The sequence below is a fragment of the Medicago truncatula genome, chromosome 3 (genome assembly GCF_003473485.1).
Source record: "Medicago truncatula cultivar Jemalong A17 chromosome 3, MtrunA17r5.0-ANR, whole genome shotgun sequence".
NCBI lineage: Eukaryota > Viridiplantae > Streptophyta > Magnoliopsida > Fabales > Fabaceae > Medicago > Medicago truncatula.
In genome coordinates, this window is record NC_053044.1 from 22,241,653 (window position 1) to 22,260,648 (window position 18,996).

General features: G+C 33.7%; 2 protein-coding genes and 1 long non-coding RNA gene across 3 annotated transcripts in view; 2 read left to right on the plus strand and 1 right to left on the minus strand.

Moving 5' to 3' along the window:
• The window catches only part of LOC120579374 (uncharacterized), a 51,049-nt gene extending 44,925 nt beyond the window's left edge, over window positions 1–6,124 (minus strand). Inside the window, exon 1 of the long non-coding RNA XR_005645176.1 lies at window positions 5,673–6,124. This is a non-coding gene — a long non-coding RNA (uncharacterized lncRNA). The remainder of the gene's footprint in view (window positions 1–5,672) is intronic.
• Window positions 6,125–14,449: 8,325 nt separating this feature from the next.
• On the plus strand, window positions 14,450–15,703 carry LOC120579556 (receptor-like protein EIX1). Its single transcript, XM_039831981.1, has one exon. The coding sequence runs from the start codon at window positions 14,450–14,452 to the stop codon at window positions 15,701–15,703; it is 1,254 nt and encodes a 417-aa protein (XP_039687915.1).
• Window positions 15,704–15,725: 22 nt separating this feature from the next.
• LOC25490688 (receptor-like protein EIX2) lies at window positions 15,726–16,536 on the plus strand. The gene has a single exon (XM_024777703.2). The coding sequence runs from the start codon at window positions 15,799–15,801 to the stop codon at window positions 16,495–16,497; it is 699 nt and encodes a 232-aa protein (XP_024633471.1). The 5' UTR covers window positions 15,726–15,798; the 3' UTR covers window positions 16,498–16,536.
• The last annotated feature ends 2,460 nt before the right edge of the window (window positions 16,537–18,996 follow it).

Sequence of the window (18,996 nt, forward strand, 5' to 3'; positions counted from 1 at the left end):
TTCAAGTCCAAGAACAGCTTGTACCTGTCTATTTGTTTCTGTTCGGTCAAGTGGCTAGTTCAAGTCCAAGAACAGCTTGTACCTGTCTATTTGTTTCTGTCCGGTCAAGTGGCTAGTTCAAATCCAAGAGCAGCTTGCACCTGTCTGTTTGTTTATGTCTCCGATGGAGTAACCAGTTCGCATCCAAGAACAAGCTCGCACCTGTCTATTTGCCTTTGTCTCCGGTAGAGTGACCAGTTCGAATCCAAGAACAACTCTTACCTATCTACTTTTCCATGACCCCAGTCGAGTAACCAGTTCAAATCCAAGAACAGCTCGTACCTGTCTATATGTCCATGATTTCAGTCGAGTAACCAGTTCAAATCCAAGAACAGCTCGTACCTGTCTATATGTCTATGATTTTGGTCGAGTGACCAGTTCGAATCCATGAACAACTCGCACCTGTCTGTCTGCCTTTATTCCCGGTCAAGTGCCCAGCTCAATCCAAGAGCAGCTTGTACCCGTCAATTTGTTTCTAGTTCCCTACCTACCCTGTTATCTGTTATCTTGCCAATGTCTACCAATCCCGCAATGGATACGACATCTTTTGTTAGTTCCGACTCTCGTTTGTCTCGCATTCATAATCCAAATGTTGCATGGCATTCATGATATTTGAAAATGTGCAAGCGTATTTTTACGTCCAAAACGCAGTGCAAATGTTAATATTTAAGTATCTTCGTCCCGTCAAGCCAAAGACTTCGTCTCTTGACCCTCCGGACAAAGAAACTTAAATAGGGGCAGCTGTTATACCCTGATTTTGGACCTAAAAATACTCGTTCAAATTTCTTTTCTAACACTGATAATTGTCAATTCGCTATTGTTTTACTCCGAATCTCTACTCTCTCTTCGTCTGCATATTTTACTGTTTCTGTCTCAAAGTACGTTCAAGCATGATTTTCTTGCATAAAACTATCCAAAGTGTTTTTCTTGCATCACAAGTCATTTGAAAACTCTCTGAAACATTGCATTACTTTCCTTGCATTTTATTTCAAAAAATCATACAAAAAGGGTATTTTGGTCATTTCCTGCAGTGGAGCCCATTTTAGTTCCTGTGTTTGCCTCTGATTCTTTTCAACTTGTCTGTACAAATCATTCTCGAGTCTTTGTTTAAAAAAAAACCATTTCAAAAATTCCATCTGAGTCAGTTTGAGTCAGTTTAGTCCCTAGGGGCATTTTGGTCTTTTCCTGTCAAAATTTCGGCAGAAAGGTATTTTAAAATACCTCATTTTTGTAATTGGTTCATTTTAGTCCTTTTGTTGATTTTATTTTAGGTTTCACTTTACTTTTTTTTTCCAAATTACCAATTTTAATTCAATTTTATTTTTAATTACATTTTAGTCCCTCAAACAATTTCCAGAATTGCATTTTTGTCCACTACTCTTTAAAAATTGCATTTTTTAGTCGTTTTTCTTATTTGCTGTCCAGTCTTTTAATTTTCTTTTTTTGCAGAAAAGTCCCAAAACAGATGTCCTTTTCTCATTGGTCCAGAATCACACATGACAGCCTATAAATAGAGTCAAATCTGCACAGATCCACACAATCATTGACACATCACCAAAAACAGATTTCAACTTTCTCTCTCCATTCAGTTAGATCAAAACAGAAAATCACCAAGAACAGATCAAAAAACCCTAACTTTTCCAGAACCAGAATTCAACAATTTTTCTTTGATTTCTTTACAGTTCTCAGTGATTCATCACTGAATCATCATCATTGAACCATTTCCTTCGCAATTCCAGTGCGAATTCATCACCATCAGTGACGAACTCAAGCACGATCACGAAGGATCTGAGAAGAGAAAACAGAAGAAGAAGAAATCGAACCGGTGAAGAAGAATAACCGATTTATTTTCGGATTCACGCAGCAAAATCCACAAACAGAATCAAATCGAAGTTTTCCGAAGAACATATTCGAAATCTCCAACCGAAAATCACAGGTAAAACTCAAACTTCATCTTTTTTTTCTCAAGAACATCAACAAAGACGAATCAAGTGTAGATCTATGAAATTCTAAAAGATTCCATTCGAAAAAAGTAAAAAAACTTGAAAAAGTTTCTTTCAAAACCGCGAACAAGAAGCGTAGATCTACGTTGATTCGAGCTTTGCATGCAAAATCCAGTGCCATATTCGTGTTTAGAACAAAAAAGGATATCTAAAAATGTAAAAAATTTCGAAATCGGAGAAGTTTGTTCAACTCCGGCGGCGGCGCCGCCCCCCTTGGGCGGCCGGCCACCACGCCGGAGGAACAAACCTCACCGGAGAAGATGAAGTTCATCTTCCTTTTCCAGTTTCCGGTGAGAGAGAGGGAGGAGAGAAGTGAGAGCTTCTCTCACTAGAATGAGAGAAGAGAGAGAAGAAAGAGGAAGAAATGAAAAAAACCGGTCCATAAGCCTTTTTATAAACAAGTGAACCGGTCCGGTTTATTTCTGGTTCTTTCCCTTCATTCTTAGCCTTTAGATCTAGGGTTTGGCTTCCTGGATCAATCCAACGCTCCCTGTGCATCCAGATCCATGGGTTTTGGGCTTGGGTTTTCAGTTTGGTTATTTCTGCATTTTTTTCTTATTTTATGCTATTTGCATCCTGTTTTCTTGCTATTTGAACCCCTACTTGCTCAATTTTTCTCTCAAAAATTCTAGAAAAATTCCTATTGTTTTTAATTCATTTTTGGTATTTCTTGTGATGCTTTTACACATTGAAAAACTAATAAAAAATGTATGTGATAGTTCTTGATGTTTTTTTTACTTTTTAATGGAATTTCTTGTGAGTTTTTTTGTCACATTGTGTTCATGGTCTTGGTGCATGATATGAGTGATTAATATGCAATTTCATGATGAATATGTCTCTGATCCTATGTGTGGTTTACTGTTTGTGTGATGCGAATTTTAATTTTTCTTGTTTTGCAAGTAATGTGTGTTTTTGTCAAGAAATAAAGTGCAAAATATCTCTAGAAATGTGTTATAATGCTTGGCTTGTATGTGTCCTTGTTATTCTCACATTATAGCTTAAAATCAAACCTCTTTAAAAATTGCTATGGTGAGAGAATTATGGGTCATGTGCATGTCTAAGTGTTATAACAAATTTTAGGTATATTTTACCATTTTATTTCACTCCATTGCTCTTTTCTTTTTGCTATCCTATTCAATATTGTTTACCTTTTTTACCATTTTTATGCCTTATATCGCTAACCATTTCATTTCATGTTTCATTCACCTCATGAGCATCTTACCTCTTTCATCTCAATTTCTCATAGTTTAGGCATTATTTTCCTTTTATTTTCTATGTTAAAATGGCATGTAATATTTTAGGTAGTTTAAATTTCCTTTTTAATTTCTTGCAAGACCATAGAATGTAAATTAGGGCCAATGTAACGGACAAGGACTCTCTAACGATGTACACCGACACAAGCACCGACACGCACACACGTTGTATGTCGATTTACCGCTTTAGATGTATGCTTAGGAAATGCGATGCTTAGAAAAATATCAATTTTCCAAAAAATAAGCAAATTCCATCACTTGAAATTTTTTTTCCAAACAAACTTTGGAGTCAAAACTCCATTGATTTTTCCCTTTATTTTCTTAATCAAACTCAAATGAACTTTAATTCCAACTTAGACTCTTTTCTTTAATAAATACCAACCACTCACCATTTTTTTTCTCTCATGCCTTTACGGCTTCTTTCCCTTCTTTAAAACCTTTTTTCAAAACTTAAAATCAATTGAAACACACAAAAACATTTTTGAAAGAGAACTACATGGCATTTTGAACCCTTAAAAGGGTATGTAGGCAAGAGGTCAAAACCTCTCCAAGTCCAATAAAATAAAACTTCAAACATTTTCCTCCCTCCATTCTTAACATAATCAACTTCTTTTTTTTTAATAAATAGCATTAAAAATAAAGCGTAGACATAAAACTAAGAAAACGGCTCCTATAGAGTACTATAGTCATTGCGGGTGCCTAACACCTTCCCGTAACGAAAACAACCCCCGAACTTAGAATTTCTAAGGGTTTTCTCAATTTTGCCCTTCCCAAGAAAAAATAGAGAATATCAAAGATTGAAAGGTTCAAGCCTAATTAATGACTTGATACCCCAAAATCGTGATAACAACCGCTAAACACCGCTTTGAACAACAATGTGTTCCACCGCTTTGAACGACAAGGCGTTCCAGGGCAGAAGCCCTCACCGCTTTTATGCTTATGCAACTGACTCCGCTTGTGTATATCTACATACAACTCCAACTAATGCATATGTACTATATGACTCACCACTCCATAATGCAACATCATACATAATTCAATTAGATAAATGCATTCATCACAGTCAATTACAGTTCAGTATATTCAAGTCAACAACACCAGAAAAATGCACAGTTTAATTGAACTCATGGCACTTCTAGTTTGGAGCTTTGGAATTATCCCATAAGTTTTGGATTCACTTAGAAATGGTTATGCTGAATTTTCATAAAATTTCAATAAGACCTCCTTGGAGTATTTTCATAATATCTCAAAAACCAAATATCACTTTCATGTCAAACCAAAGCCATAGGGAAGCTAACAAAATTATCTACAACTTTCATGTTCACACCAAAGGCCAATTCAAAACAGAAACGTGTGAAAAAGACGCAAGAACATGAAACAGGGCATGCATCAGACATATTGAAATTACAGATTTTCTGTCAAAATCGCCTCACGATCACTATCATCGCCTCATGATTTCGACAGCTTCCTACATATTGAAATTACAGATTTTCTGTCAAAATCGCCTCACGATCACTATCATCGCCTCATGATTTCGACAGCTTCCTACATATTGAAATTACAGATTTTTCTACGATTTTCTACCATGGGAGCCTCCTTGGCTCCATTTCTTGACCCTAAACTCTCCAAAATCATCCATAATCATCACCATATGATTACCCTATCATTAAAAAGTTAACCCATCACTAACCTACCTGATTAACCACTCTTTTCACCATTCAATTCTATGGTTTCTACACTTTTTCATTCAAAAATCAATAATCAAAACCTAATCCCAAATTTTCCCAATTTCTACCAGAAACATGTTAAATCCAAAATTAGAATTACAATCTATACTATTGAAAGTAAACCTCACCCTTACCTTAATTCAGATGAAGAAATTCCACAAAATCTGATTCTCTTGGCTCTTCCTTGGTTTCTCTGGTTTTCTCCCAAAACTGATGTTTTCACGTAAGAATGTTTTCTCTGACTTCTCTTTTCTTAACTCCCAAAATGTAACTTCCTTTTTTTTCTATTAAACTCCCCTTAATTCTAATAAATCCTAATTAACTCCCCTAACTTCAAAATAACTCTATTTCTTCACTTATTCTATTAAATAATACAAATAGACATTTAATAAAATACACCACATCATAAAATGAACATAATCATTTAAAATCACATAAAAGACTTTAAATCAATCAAAAATAATTAAATAAAATTGGGGCGTTACAATCAACACTTTCATAACATTGATATCATATAAAATTTCATTCACATTATCATGACTTAGCATAACCATAAAAACCTCGTTTGTACCAAGTAAAAGTAAATAACAAAGTCAAAATGACATAGTTCAAACTACCGAAAGGAAGAGTTAACTAACTAAGGAACTCACCTTTAATCCTTTAAAAATAGCATAGACCCGTCTCACTTATTTTGCATTTCAAACCTCAACCATGAGGGCATCCGTAATTAACCTTGAATGTAATTCCCTAGCTCCGTATGTATCAGCCAAGTCACTATCATAATCACCACAACATAAATTACATTCCTAGTGTTATTCCACTCTTGGTTGCTCCAAAAACATGCTTATAAGTTGCTTTCCATGGAATTTGAAAGAAAAATGAAGAATTGGAAAGTTGAAAGAGAGGGGTGGTCATGAGGAATTAAGGAGGGAGGATGAATTTTGAAGCTTATTTCTTGCTTATTCCACTCTAAAGAATACACTTGAACTATTTACAACATGATTTCCATGAAGAATTGATGAAAAATTGGATGATAGGGTGGCTCATGGTGAGGGCCGTATTTGGTAAGGAGAAGGGGAAAGAGGATTCTAGATTTTGAGAGAAGAAGTTGGAAGAAAATGAGATGGGGAAAATGGGTCCAACTTTTTTAAAAAAATCTTAAGTCCCAAATGACCAAAATGCCCTTCCAGGGAAAAGACACAATTACCCTTTATCAACTCATAACCATGTAATTCCTCAAGTTCATTGAAATAATGTGTTAGATATTTACCGAATATCGTCGCGTTTCTCAATAAATAATTAACCTTTCAAAAATTACTTCAGTTCTAACATGTTCAACTGATACAACGGATTATTTAAAATTTAGCGGGATATTACATATATGTTATCACATTACATTGCATTACATTATATTCTAGAATGTACCTTCCAACTACAACAATTATCTTACCACTGAATGAGGCAAATTCAGACTTGCTAAACAGCAGGACTGCATAATCCAATGAGCATCTTGAATGATGGTATTAAAGTGTCAAAAGAATGAGGTGCATTCCTTGACACTTGAATACCATTGTTCAAGATGCACATCACATGCTGGATTCCTGCCGTTTAACAAGTTTGAATTACATCTTTCAGAGGAAGACAATTGTTGCAAATGGACGTTTGTACCTCCCAACTACAACAATTGTCTTACCTTTGAATGGGGTAAATTCAAACTTGCCAAACAACAGGACTCAAGCATTTCAGGTCCATAAGTAGTGACAATAGCCCTATGAAGACTCGCTTTCGCTACGGCTCCGGTGGTTTCCCTTAACCAAGCCACTGCCACCCGACATTCATGTTTTCCTTTGAAAAAAATAAATTTTTGTTAGGCTTGCTTTAGATGATGGTATTGAAGTGCCAACGAAATGAGGTTCATTCATTGACACTTAATACCTTCATCTAAACCAGCCTAACAAGAATTTAATCTTTTCAAAGGAAAAACATGAATGTCGAGCGAAATGCTTGAGTCATGGCCGTTTGACAAGTTTGAATTACCCCATTTCAGAGGTAAGAGAATTGTTGTAGTTGGAATGCACCTTACCCTAACTAATGATGATCTTCTGGTGGAATCAAACTTTTGATGATATCTTTAGTTGATCTCAGCAACGTCACCCGCATATCGATCCATTGGAACATGTTGTGCTCCCAGAACATGCTCGTCACGTTTTCGTCGTTCGTTAATTCCACCCAAGTGAATGATACTCTCCCCTTGTCGAGCATTGGACGTTTATATCGAACGTGTTCCACCCTCCTTCTATCTCTGGGGTTGACTCCTTGGTTGAATTCAGTCAGTTCATCCTTGAGACCTCTTAACGTTACACCAAGGCACCAAACCTTCAACCTCTGAGGTTCTCCGCCGTTGAATTGTGCATGAACGTCGATCCACCCGGCCATTGTTTCAAATCTACACAATAAGAAATTAAAAACAATCAATGAAAAACTCATTCAAACATTCCATCAGACACTTGATGTGCACATTATACAGACTCTAAAAATCATAAAAATAACCCTAAAATTATAAATCATATACTCTTACTAAAATAAAAAGATTAATCATATAATATAACATAAATCATTCAACTTATGTTTAACATAATTTTTTTTGTTACAACGTAAAATATAACAAAATTATTCAACTTATATTTACTCTTAAAATAAAATAAAAAATATAAAACACCAAATTAAAATATAACCCTAAAATTTTAAACTATAACATAAACATCATGCAAACATTTTAACTAAATTAATCAACTAACATCTAATCTAAAAATGATTTATGACATGTAAATCTAATTAAAAACTAAAATAAAAAAATAAATATAAAAGACCAAATTCAAATATAACCCTGAAATTTTAAACTATAACATAAACATCATACAAACATTTTAACTAAATTAAGCAACTAACATTTACTCTAAAAATGAATTATACTATGTAAATCTACTCACAAACTAAAATAAAATAAATCTACTCAAAAACTAAAAAATAAAAACATTTATAACAACTAAAATGTAAGTTAATAGCATTATAATTACTTACTTGTGATTTTGTTGAATAAATTTGGTTGGGTTTTTTAGAGAGATTTTTGAGAGAAATTTGAAATTTTTTTGGAAGATGAGATGAATAATGGATGAGAGAGCTTCTGCCAGATTTGTAGTAGAAGATCCTCGGCAGTTAACTGCAACCGATTTTTGAATTCCTCAGCAGTTAACTGCCGAGAGGGCAAAAGCGTATTTTACTCGTGTGTCTCAACCTTATGCAATGTATCAACAACAATTCTCCAATACTATCAATCATTTACCGTAGAACAGAAGCACAAGTACTCTTTTAACACTCACTGTTTTATTTGGTGAAATCTATATGAATTTCACCATTTTATGTAAGAACCATTTTCAAAGTGGACCCCACATGAATTTCAACCAATAAATAAGTGGGTGTTAGAAAAAATGTAAGAAACATAATGTTCACAGCACCTCATCCACCAGAAATTAGGGATGGCAATGGGTACCCAATGGATAGGGTACTATAGTACCCATCCCCATGCCTGCGTTTGTAAAAAATGCTCGTACCCGGACTCGTACCCTCGTGGGCAACAACTTTAGTACCCTTCCCCATACTCTATGGGCACTTAAGTGTCCATATCTGCACCCATTACCCACATTTTAACTATGAAAAAGACAATAAAAAAAACCCACAATTGAAATAAAATTATGATCCAAAAAATTTCAAATCAACTCATAAAATAATATGAATCGTAGTATTTAGCCAAATAAAAAACAATATGTATCGTAGTATTTTGCGCGTACCCATCGGACTTGGATCCAATTGTCATCCCTTTAGAAGTATAAGATTCAAGAAATAGTTACATGGAAGCAGAAGAGATGGATAACAAAATGCAACAGAAGGCTAGGTTTAGGTTACTATAATAAGTAATTTTTAGGTTTAGGTTTAAGCTTAAATTGTTAGGTAAATTAATTAATTAATATATAAATTATTTATTATATTATATAAATACATATGTGCGGGTTGCAGGGATGAGTATTATAGTGCCCATATCCGTGTCCGTACCCTTTTAAGTTTGCGGGTAATTACCCGGACCCATGCCCATACCCATGAAAGCGGGGATTTACCCTACCCATTGCAGGTAATTTTTGCGGATACCAATCGGTCCTGGGTCTAATTTCCATCCCTACCAGAAATGTTATTAAAATGGTAAAGTTAACAAGTGCGGTAATTTTTTCTTGGCAACAAATTTCATGCCAGGTTTGTTGAAGTTGCTTATAGCCTAGCACAATCAAATTTCATTTTAGGAACAAATTTGTATTACTTCATTACTCCTAGCAATTGCCTGTTGGTTTATATGGCATATTGGTTACCAAGCTAGAGGGAGAGGTGAATAGCTTTTTAAAAAGTTTTTCCCGAGTTTTAATAAAAACCAATTATAACGTACTATTGGATTTGTGCCCGAACAATCACAACAATGTATCAAAAAGACAAATATACATGCAATAAGATTTAATCTTAGAATTAAGAGATTCACAATACTAACCTTATTATACAATCAAACTTCAATAAACCTTGAACAATGTACAAAACGTTTAGACAATTTCAAACCAAACCTATATGAACAAAATTACTAAGCTGTCAAATCAAAACACAATACATGTGAAATTGAGGAATTGAATAGATTTTGCAATCAATTGATCTAAGCAAATTATTTGAAACCTAATTCAATGAATTAGATTACTATTCAATGAAAAACAACTTAAATCAACACTAGGAATTATCCTAACAATTATTCAATTGATCATATGCAATAGTAAAAAGTAAAGAGGATAGGGAAGAGAGATAACACTAATATTTTTATAGTAGTTCGATCTTTCTCGTCCTCGCTAGAGCTACGTATACTCTTCTTGATGAAGTACACCTTTACCAACGTCATCCACTAAACAAATTTTCAGGATCTCTGCCAGAGTGTGTCTATAACTTAACTAATATGGTTACTTTAAACATATTTCATTGGTCCGGTGTTATCATTGAGTTGTTTACAAAAGGTCAAGATTATGTTTATAAAGTTTGACCAGAAAGGCGAACTATTGACGATTCATCCAATAGCTTGTCTGGAGAAGTGCCATTGGAATTGTTTCGGTTTGTTCAGGTTCAAACATTAAACTTATCTCACAATAATTTCTTTGGTACCATACCGAAGACAATTGGAGGTATGAAAAATATGGAATCTCTCGAATTTTCCAAAAATAAGTTTTGTGGTGAAATTCCACAGAGCATGTCTCTCTTAACCTTTTTGGGTTATTTGAATTTATCATACAATAATTTTGACAGAAAAATCCCGATAGCAACGCAACTTCAAAGTTTTAACGCATCGAGCTACATTGGAAATCCAAAATTATGCGGAGCTCCTCTTAATAATTGTACCAAGGAAGAAGAAAATCCTAAGACTGCAACCCATCCACAGAGATTGAAGATGATGACTCTATAAGAGAATCAATGTTTCTCGGCTTGGGAGTTGGATTTGCAGTAGGTTTCTGGGGGATTTGTGGTTCTTTGTTTCTTATTAGGAAATGGAGGCATGCATACTTTTGGGTTATATATGGAGTGGGTAACAGGGTCTATGTAACTTTGATGGTAAAGTTAAATAGCTTTCGCAGAAATTGAACTCCTGCAGTAAAGGTTAGTGAAACTGCTTTCAGTTTAATTGATCAAACTATAGAGTATTTTGTTTATCCATGATTTAATAATTCTATGCATAACTTATATCCATCTTGATTTAATATTTTATCAGATGATTAAGCATATGGAAGATCTTGCATAGCTTTGCAAATCATGGATATAACTTTCCGACAGAGTCAAGTATTGTGATGGATCATATGTGAATGTTTTTGCTGCTGAATTAAACTTTCACTTGTTGTAATGTTTTTGTTCATTGTAAACTTTTTATACAACTCAGCGAATGGTTGCATTAATGTTGTATGAATATCAGTTTATGCATTTCGTTGCAGAATAAGAGTTTCTGTAGAAATGTTGCATCCAACTCTTAAGTCATGTGATAATGTCATATTAGATATTATTTGCATCGCAGATGAAAAACTAACATTGAATTCTAAAATAAGCTGGATTGGAACTTGCTAAGATTTTTTGGATAGTGCCTCTCAAAGATAATCAATGATCTAAATTAACCTACATTGATGGTACGAGTACAATCTTAAATGATCCCTCACATTATTTAGCCAAAAGCAAAAAAGGAAACTCAAATAAAATTGAATTATTCATTTGTTTTTAAATATTTTATTAGTTAAAACTTTTTATACAAGTCAAAGTTCAACTAAACAAGTACCAGGAAGGATTGAATTCATGTTGTTAACTATTTTTTGAAGAAAATGTAACCAGACCAACCATTAAAGAACACAATAACAGACCCAAAACGCTGATGACTGCCGAAGCACTCCACCTCAAAAACAGATACCTGCCAAAGCATCAACTGGTATAAGAGGCAGCCCTTCAAAATGATACGTATACCTGCATTTAGTCAGTAAAAACACAGATGCAGCAGAAGAGTTTTTTGCCAAATACTCTAATGAGAAAGTGGATCGCTTATGCGTTAGTTTATATATCAATTTATGCAGATGGTGGCAGAATCAGAGTTTTTGTAGAATTTGTGTTACAATAGCAAGTCAGGTTCTCAATATTGTGCCTAAGTCTCCGACAACAAAGTATCTAAACTTGATTTCTGTTATGCACTAAATTGTCGTCCTCTTGCTTTGCCAGACTATGAGCTATAATCAACATTTTGATTCCTCCAAATCTAAATTATGTGAAGATGTCATTAAAATTTATTTTCAATAATAAGAAAAAACCAATATTGTCATATTAAGTTAAAATAGAACTTGCTACAATATATTGGATGATTGTCCAAGATAATCTAGTTTACAATGATGATACATCGATCTATAAACATAACATTTGGATAACAAGTGCATTCCTTGACAACTCTCAAAATCTGTATTGTCCATAATGAAGTTTTTGCCCCTACCATTTTCGTCTGTTTTGGTTGAATAAGATATCAACACATAAGCCACTTTCTCAGGTTGAATAAACTCAACAGAGGAAAGATTTATCCTTCTCGTTACTGACTAAATCAACTATGCGATCTTCATTATGCAGTTTCTCCTTAATTTTTATTAAGAAAGTCTTGCTGATGTAATTGGTTTTTATGGACAAAGTGGATTACTTTCTGTTAATTTATATATCAATTTATGCAAAAGTTTTTGTATAAACCGTGTTAAAATAGAAAATTTGGTTTCAATATAAGAAGTAAATATGCAAAAAACAGAGCTGTTGATAACAGAGTTTAACAAATTGTATTTACGTCTTTGAGTTGAATTCAGATACAATTTGTATGCATATCGAGCTCGGGAATTTTATCAGGTGATTATATTTGTGGAAGATCCTGCGCTGTTATGCAAATCATGGATATAATTTTCCAAACAGAGCCAATATTGTATTATCAACAATTAGGAGTTATCTGATATGAGATTATATGTGATTATACCTATTTTGCTGCTGACTTCATCTTTCACTTCTTGTAATGTTTATGTTTTTTTTTATTGCACATGTTATAATGTTTTTGTTCATTGAAAACAATGTAATACAACTCAGAAAATGGTTGCATTCATGTATTTAAAATCTGTTTTATTTGTTTTCAAATATTTTATTAGTTTATATGTTAATTAATTTATTTAGTATTGTGGCCGAATAAGAGTTTGTGTAGAAATTGTGTTACAATAGTTGATTACGGAGTTCGGCTAAATGCGCGTACATGTTCGACATGAATGTATCTGCTACTCTTTTCTATTATGCAATGAATTTTTCTCCTCTAGCTTTGCTATGCTAAGCTAGATTGCGCGTGTCCCCTTATTAGAGAATATGAATTCGGTTCTATAATCTCTGATATCAAAATGCCGTTATCTTTTAGTTAAGATGATACTGTGGGATTGCACATACCCTTTGAAGGGTGGCCAGTTTTGAACTAATCACAAAGTTTTTGAGTTTTTACCTGATTGTAATCAATACTTTTTGTTTAATAATATGATCTATGTTTTCTTCAGCCAAAATAAAAAACATAAGAGAGTTTTAAATATAATTTTCGGAAAACTTATTAAATTTAATTATCTACAATAACTTACATTTATAGTACAGATTACCTATACATCCATAATTAAAAGAAGAAGCATTAAGGGAAGTTTGAAAACTCCTAGATCGGATCAAGGAACATTAAAAATAAAAACAAAAGATAGTAATGTCGTTCGATGGGCACCATATACACTCACTTACAAGGAGAGGAAGAGTAGAAGACTTGATTTGTCGGGGAAAATGGAATCAGAGCTCTCACGGTTAATTCCCAATAGCCCTCTTCAAACCCGTGCATCTCTAGTGAAGAGCTTATCGAGCAACATTTTCAATGCGAACACCATCTCCTTTGATAGTACAGCACTGCACAAGACTCACGTAATAACCATGCCCACTTCATCATATTCCAAGCTGTACACGTTCTGGTGTAATGTCGAATAACCTGTCTTAACAGTATAGCCACATAGCATATCGTATTTCCACATCTACTTGTCACATACTCTCTTGGCGCACCGAGACAAGTAGGTGAAGTATGAAGAAAGAGGAAGAAAAAGAGTTTAGCTGGAGATAAAAGATAAAGAAAAACCTCCTATGGTAAAAATAGATGTATTGCTCTCAATTCATTACAATTACATCAATTGCTGAGAGATTGTAATTTCCACAATTAAATCAATCTGAAAAAGCAGTATCACAGGTAGAGGCTTTAAGGCGAACATTCTCAGCAACGGGCTATGTCCTATCAAAAAGGGACTTTAGCAAATATTAAAACATAAGATTCAAACATTCATAATATCACTGACATCAAAATTCAAAGTCTTCCACTACTTTTCCAAAAGCTAACATTCTTTTATTTTCCTACCAAACTCACTCACTCAGTTATGTCATGTCACTGACTTCACATACCAAGCCATTCAAATTACTGATTTCAAAATTCAAAGTCTTCCACTGCTTTATGCAAGCCATCTTCTTTCTAACAATGACATACCAATTTGAACTTGAAATAGTAAATGAAATCAATTACATTCATTTACTTTTTCCCGGCCTTTTCAAAGTCTTGTAGTTTTGGAGACTTTTCATTTCATTTTTCTAACAATCAGACCCCACTTTAAGCAAACTTTTTTCCAATTTTTTTTTATAAGCTTTCCCATAACTCAATATCTTATATAAGCACATTAAAATCTCATACCAAATCATATTTTCATTTGAATTAAATCTTCTCTGATTCAAACAATCATTCATGATGACCATTCTTACTACACAAATTTCACTTCTTTTGCTTTTACTTTTATCTATAACCACATTCTACAAAAGCTTGTGCAGCAATCACACAGTGGTTGGATGCAATGAGAAAGATCGAGAGACACTCTTAACCTTCAAACAAGGAATCAATGACACTCTTGGTCGGATATTAACATGGTCAACCGAAATAGATTGTTGTGCTTGGGAAGGAGTCCACTGTGACAACATTACTGGAAGAGTTACAAAACTTGATCTCAATGGAAAATCTAATTTTGACAATGAGCCATTTTTAAAAGGTGAGATGAATCTTTGTATTCTAGAACTTGAGTTTCTCAGTTACTTGGATTTGAGTCTGAATGAATTTGATGTGATAAGATTTCCATCCATTCAACACAACATCACACATTCATCTAACCTTTTCTACCTTGACTTATCCCCCTTCCGTTATCATGATCACGGTCCTCTTCACATGGATAATCTTGGTTGGCTTTCTCCACATTCTTCCTTGAAATATCTCGACCTTAGTGGAATTCATCTTCATAAGGAAACCAATTGGCTTCAAATAGTGAATACACTTCCTTCACTATTAGAATTACAGTTGAGTCATTGTAACCTGAACAATTTCCCATCTGTTGAGTATTTGAATTTGTCTTTACTTGTAACTCTTGATCTTTCTTTAAACAATTTCACCTCTCATTTACCTGATGGGTTTTTTAATCTCACCAAAGATCTCACTTATCTTGACCTTTCACAGAGTAATATATACGGTGAGATACCTTCAAGCTTGCTAAACCTTCAAAATTTGAGAGACCTTTATCTCTCTTATAACCAACTACAAGAATCAGTTCCAAAAGAAATAGGCCAACTTGCCCATATTCAACAACTTGATCTCTCTGAAAACCAACTACAAGGATCTATTCCTTCAACTCTAGGAAACCTCTCTTCCCTAAATTACTTATCTATTGGCTCTAATAATTTCTCTGGTGAAATTTCAAATTTACATTTTTCCAAACTCTCTAGTAAATCATTTAGACTTGATTTGTCTTACAACTCCTTCTCAGGATCAATTCCACATAGTTGGAAGAACTTGGAATATTTATTTTACATTAACTTGTGGAGTAATAGACTGTCTGGTGAGGTTCTAGTAAACCTCTCCGATTGGAGACGATTGCAATTCATGAACTTGGGAGAAAATGAATTTTCTGGAACCATACCATTGAACATACCACAATATTTAGAAGTATTCATATACTGAGAGGTAACCAATTTGAAGGGAGTATTCCAACACAATTATTCAATCTCACTAATTTGTTTCATTTGGACCTTGCACATAACAAACTTTCAGGATCTATGACGGAGTGCATTTATAACTTGACTCATATGGTTACTTCTAATTTTGTGGATGAATGGAATAATGCTCCAATTGAGTTGTTTACAAAAGGTCAAGATTATGTGTATGAAATCGAACCAGATAGGCGAACTATTGACTTTTCAGCTAATAACTTGTCTGGAAAAGTGCCATTGGAATTATTTCGGCTTGTTAAAGTTCAAACATTAAACTTATCTCACAATAATTTCATTGGAACTATACCGAAGACGATTGGAGGCATGAAAAATATGGAATCTCTCGATTTTTCTAATAATAAGCTTTGTGGTGAAATTCCTCGGAGCATGTCTCTCTTAACTTTTTTGGGTTATTTGAATTTATCATACAATAATTTTGACGGAAAAATCCCAATAGCAACGCAACTTCAAAGTTTTAATGCATCAAGCTACATTGGCAATCCAAAATTATGCGGTGCTCCTCTTAATAACTGTACCACGGAAGAAGAAAATCCTGGAAATACAGAGAATGAAGATGATGAATCTATAAGAGAGTCGTTGTATTTAGGCATGGGAGTGGGATTTGCAGTAGGTTTCTGGGGCATTTGTGGTTCTTTGTTTCTTATTCGGAAATGGAGGCATGCGTACTTTCGGTTAGTTGATAGAGTGGGTGACTTTCTCTATGTTACTTTGACCGTAAAGTTAAATAGCTTTCGCAGAAACTGAGCTCCTGCTAGTTAAGGTTAGTTAAACCTACCTCATAGTTTCATTGATTAAACTACAGAGTATTTTATCATTCATTATTCACTGATCAGTTGATAGAGTATTTTGTTTTACTGTATAACTCCATTTAAAAGTTATATCAATTGCATTTGCTTCATATTTTATCAAGTGATTATACATGTGACGATCGGGCATTATTAATGTTAATCTAATCGTGGACATAATTGTCGATACCAACAATTAAGGGCCGTATCAGATGAGGTCATATGTGACGGGACTACTGTTCTTGGGGCTTGTCCTCTCTAATGTTGCTCATGTTATGTATATCTCTCTATATATAAGTTTGTGGAATAAGAAATTGTGTAGAAACTTTGATGCTTATAATTTTACATTATATCTAAATCCCATATGAAATTTGATTTTCATTACAAAAGGAAAGAGCAAAGGAAAAAAATTAGTAAAGGTTACAATTCCAAGTCTTCCTTGCCTTTTTTTAGTCATCTTGTTTGAATGTTTTTCACTTTAATCAATCAATTATGGCTACTTTTAATTCCTTATACTTTTATTTGCAAACACATTCCACAAAATCATGTCCAGCAGCAAATAGTGATTTGTAGTGAGAAATATCCAAACAAAGAATAGTTGATCCTTTTCAACGGCTTTCAATCTTAATCAGGTGATTATTAATGTAGAAGATTCTGCATTTTTTTTTGCAAATCATGAATATAATTTTCCAAATAGAGTGAATATTGTCAACTGTTCCAAATGTTAATTATTATTGTACCAAATGCTGAGATTTTAGGCAAACTTACATATAGGTTTATAATGGCTCTTTCATATGCTCCGCTTCCATGTTTGTAACCGACAATTCCACTTCTTGCCTCTTTTATATGAAAATTGAAGAGAAAATTAATCAGAAAGGTGATTTGTCAATGACAGTGCTTTTGTTTTGTCACTTTGTAAGATCTGTGGTGGTTTTATGAAAATCGTGCATGGATATAATCTTCCAAACAGAGCCATTGTGATATCAACAATTAAGAGCTCTATGAGATGAGATCATATGTTACTATCATTGTTGCTGCAGAATTTTGAAGCCAAAAGCAAAAGGAGATCAAGTGAAACTTATATTATTTATTTGTTTTTAAATTGAAAGGAAGAGGCATAGGCCACACTAAACTTTCATTGTTGACCGCAAAATACTACTCCCTCCGTTCCATAATATAAAAAAAATAAAAAACTCATTTTCTTCATCCCAAAATATAAGCAGAAAAGACAAACTTTTATTCTATTTAATCTTGTTTTTAAAAAAAAATCTCTTTTTCAAGAAAAACTTTTGTTTATTCTCATAAACTGAAATGCAAATTACATTCAACTTTTTCTCTCTTTCATTTTTCCCATAACCAATAATAAATGAAAATTGTTTTTCAATCTTCCTATAAAACTTTTTTCAAAGAAAACACAAAAAACTATATACTCCAAATTCTTATGTTTTAGTTTTGTTAATAAGTGTGGTTTTTTATTTTTTTGCTTATAATTTGGGACGGAGTGAGTATTTACCAGTCATAATAAGTTGCCAATAAATTCTATAATTCCAAGTCTCGGAAAAACAACTACAAGGATCAATTTCAGATAGAATAGGCCAACTAGCACATATTCAAGAGCTTGATCTCTCGGAAAACCAGCTACAAGGATCAATTCCGTCGACACTAGGAAACCTCTCATCTTTAAATGACTTATCTATCGGCTCTAACAATTTCTCAGGTGAAATTTCAAATTTAACTTTTTCCAAACTCTCTAGTTTACATTATTTAGACTTGAGTAATTCAAATTTTGTCTCCCAAATTGATTTGGATTGGGTTCCTCCTTTTCAACTCTCTCACCTGTTTTTGAGCAATATAAATCAAGGCCCAAACTTTCCATCTTGAATATATACACAGAAGTCATTGCAAGAACTCGACTTATCGATCTCCGCAATTTTGTTGGTAGATAAAAGTAACTTTTCAATCCTTATAGAAAGAATATCCTATGAACTTTTTTTATCAAACAATTTGATTGCTGCTGACATATCTAACCTAACACTAAATTGTTCCTCATTATTCTTGGATCACAATAATTTCACTGGAGGACTCCCAAACATATCACCAATGGCTTTTAGAGTTGATTTGTCTTACAACTCCTTCTCAGGAACAATTCCATATAGTTGGAAGAACTTAGGATTAAATTACATTAACTTGTGGAGTAATAGGCTATCTGGTGAAGTTTCGTTGCACTTCTCTAATTTGAACCAATTGGAAAACATGAACTTGGGCGAAAATGAATTTTCTGGAACCATACCTATCTTGATTTCACAAGACTTAGAAGTGGTCATATTGAGAGCTAACCAATTTGAAGGGACTATTCCACCACAACTATTTGATCTCCATATTTTGTTTCACTTAGACCTTGCAAATAACAAACTTTCAGGATCTTTGCCACACTGTGTTTACAACTTGACTCAAATGG